The 2,328-nt window shown below is 46.8% G+C and overlaps 1 protein-coding gene across 2 annotated transcripts in view; it reads left to right on the top strand.

The window, feature by feature from the left end:
- Positions 1 to 67: 67 nt before the first annotated feature.
- slc22a15 (solute carrier family 22 member 15) overlaps positions 68 to 2,328 on the top strand; it is a 33,875-nt gene continuing 31,614 nt past the window's right edge. Inside the window, exon 1 of one of the 2 annotated variants that reach the window (XM_062971355.1) lies at positions 68 to 339. In XM_062971355.1, coding sequence (XP_062827425.1) covers positions 253 to 339 — 87 coding nt within the window. In that variant the 5' untranslated portion in view covers positions 68 to 252. The remainder of the gene's footprint in view (positions 340 to 2,328) is intronic. The other variant, XM_062971354.1, reaches the window with a different exon arrangement.

Here is a 2,328-nt window from a genome sequence, read left to right as displayed (position 1 = left end):
GACTGGTGCCTCGGCCTCCTGGCTGTTACGCATGCGCGTTCCCTTTCGAGCGCGCGCGCTGCTGCTGCTGGTTTTCCTTCCCTCAGGCCACGCAGCCGGGACCGAACTCCGCGCGGGTTAGTGAAGGGCAGGCGAGGCTGGGATGCGCTTCGCGGGGCAGGGAGGAGGAGGAAGAGGAAGAAAAAGAAGAAGAAGAAGAGGAGCCGAGGAAGGGCCGCCGCCGCGCCTGCCTTTCCTGCCACCGCCGTTGCCATGGATGTGGAAGAGGCGTTCCTCCAGGTGGGCCAGATAGGGCCCTTCCAGGTCTGGTTGTGCGTCCTACTGGCGGCGCTGCTCCAGGTGAGAGCGGGAGGAAGGGGGGAAAGTGTGTGTGTGTGTGCGGGGGGGGGGGGGGAGAGGAAGAAGTCTATAATGGTGGATAACATCAGCCTCATCCCTAGAAGCTCTTTTATTTGCTCTTCCTCCAGTGTGATGTAGGTCTTATACCAGCAATGCCCCTCCACACAAAACAGCATGAATGGATTCAAGCCTGACGTGCAAATGGCAGTATCTCAAAACCGGTTGAAGGACGTTTGAGCCTTCTGAGGTGTACAGTAGTGTGTTGGTGACACACAGTTTAGACATGTATCATTTCGTGACACAGTAATTTGGTTCTATAAGCAAGCCGGAGATTAAGCCAACCCCTTGTAAGACACCTACGCAAATTGTAATAACTTAATCTATGGGAACACAACATATTTCATGAAACCCTTTCATTCACATATAAATCCCCAAGTTAGGAGTCCCCCCCCCCCCCCAGTGGCACACAGCGAGTTAAACCGCTGGGCTGCTTAATGTGCTGACCGAAATGTCAGTGGTTCGAATCCAGAAGGCAGAATGAGCTGCCACTATTAGTTCCAGCTTCTGCCAACCTAGAAGTTTGAAAACATTCAAATGTGAGTAGATTAATAGGTACGGCTCCTGTGGGAAGGTAACGGCGCTCCATGCAGTCATGCTGGCCACATGACCTTGGAGGTGGCTACGGACAACACCAGCAATTCGGCTTAGAAATGAAGATGAGCACTAACCCCCAGAGTCAGACACGACTAGGCTCAGCGTCAGGGCAAACCTTTACTTTTACCTATATCTTATCAACAAGAACAAACTTGCAGAACCTAAGTTGAATTTGTATGTAAGCCAGAACAGGTACATTTTAAAAGTGTAAGCCCACCCTATATATCAGTGATTCCCAACCTTTTTTTTTTGACCAGTGACCACTTTGACCAGGGGCCACTCTCCAGCATTAGTACCAAAAGGGTCATTAATCAGTTTTTGGTCAACTTTAGATTCGGTTTGGTTATTTGGGGTGCTGATTCAGAAAATTTCATTTGATAGACCACATCAGCTCTAGTTTCTGAAACAGAACATATGTCACCCGGTAGTCGTCATCTGTTTTCATGGGTAGTCAGCTTCTCCCCTCCTGACATCCCCTAGACTTGGCACTATGAGAGGGTTTCACAAGACCAGTTGCTCTCATTGCAACGGTGTAGTAACGGTGAGGACCATATTTTAGTTCTTGGGGACCACTGGTGGGCCACAGACCACAGATTGGGAACCACTGCTTGCTCGCTCGCTCTCTCTCTCTCTCTCTAGCTTTGGATAGCATAGGGAAGGGTTAACATCCTGTGGTGTTTCCTTTGCTGTCTGTGCCCCTGTTCACAGATTAGTTTACCTCACTTTCTGTCCCTGTGCTAATTGGATTTTGGAAATTTTAACTTGTTGTGGAAACAAGGATTGGTGATAAAGCTTCAGTGAAGACCCCTTTCCCCCATGATAATAACTCTTTCAGGAGTGGATTTCAGTTCCAAGGGGTAGATTTCTCTTACTTCCTGTTGTCTCACCCCCACCCCATGCTTAACTATGAGTCATTTGTAAGTGGAATGCTTGTAACTCAGGGATTGCTTGTATGTTTTCTTGCTGACTTCACATAGATTCGATGATGATGATGGTGATGATAATAATAATAACTTTGTTTTTATACCCCACCACCATCTCCCCGAAGGGACTCGAGCAGCTTACATATAGGACAGAAAATCCAACAAACATAAAAGCAAACAATCCATTAAAACAAAACCACAACTAAATTAAAATAAGAACATTGTGAAATACAACAATTCATAAAACTACAATTAAAATAAAGAGAAAAAAAACAGTTTGTTGAACAAGGCTCCATCAGACCATGTTCAACAAAAACCAGTGACCATACTTATAAAATGGATGTGACCAGCCTATAAAAGGGTCGGACATGGGATAGTGCAAAACAACGTAAGATAGGGCCAAGGAAATGGA

This window comes from Anolis carolinensis, chromosome 2 (assembly GCF_035594765.1).
Source record: "Anolis carolinensis isolate JA03-04 chromosome 2, rAnoCar3.1.pri, whole genome shotgun sequence".
NCBI classification, from domain to species: domain Eukaryota; kingdom Metazoa; phylum Chordata; class Lepidosauria; order Squamata; family Dactyloidae; genus Anolis; species Anolis carolinensis.
The sequence above is the reverse complement of the archived record's forward strand: the minus strand, read 5'-3'. Positions and strand labels throughout refer to the sequence as shown.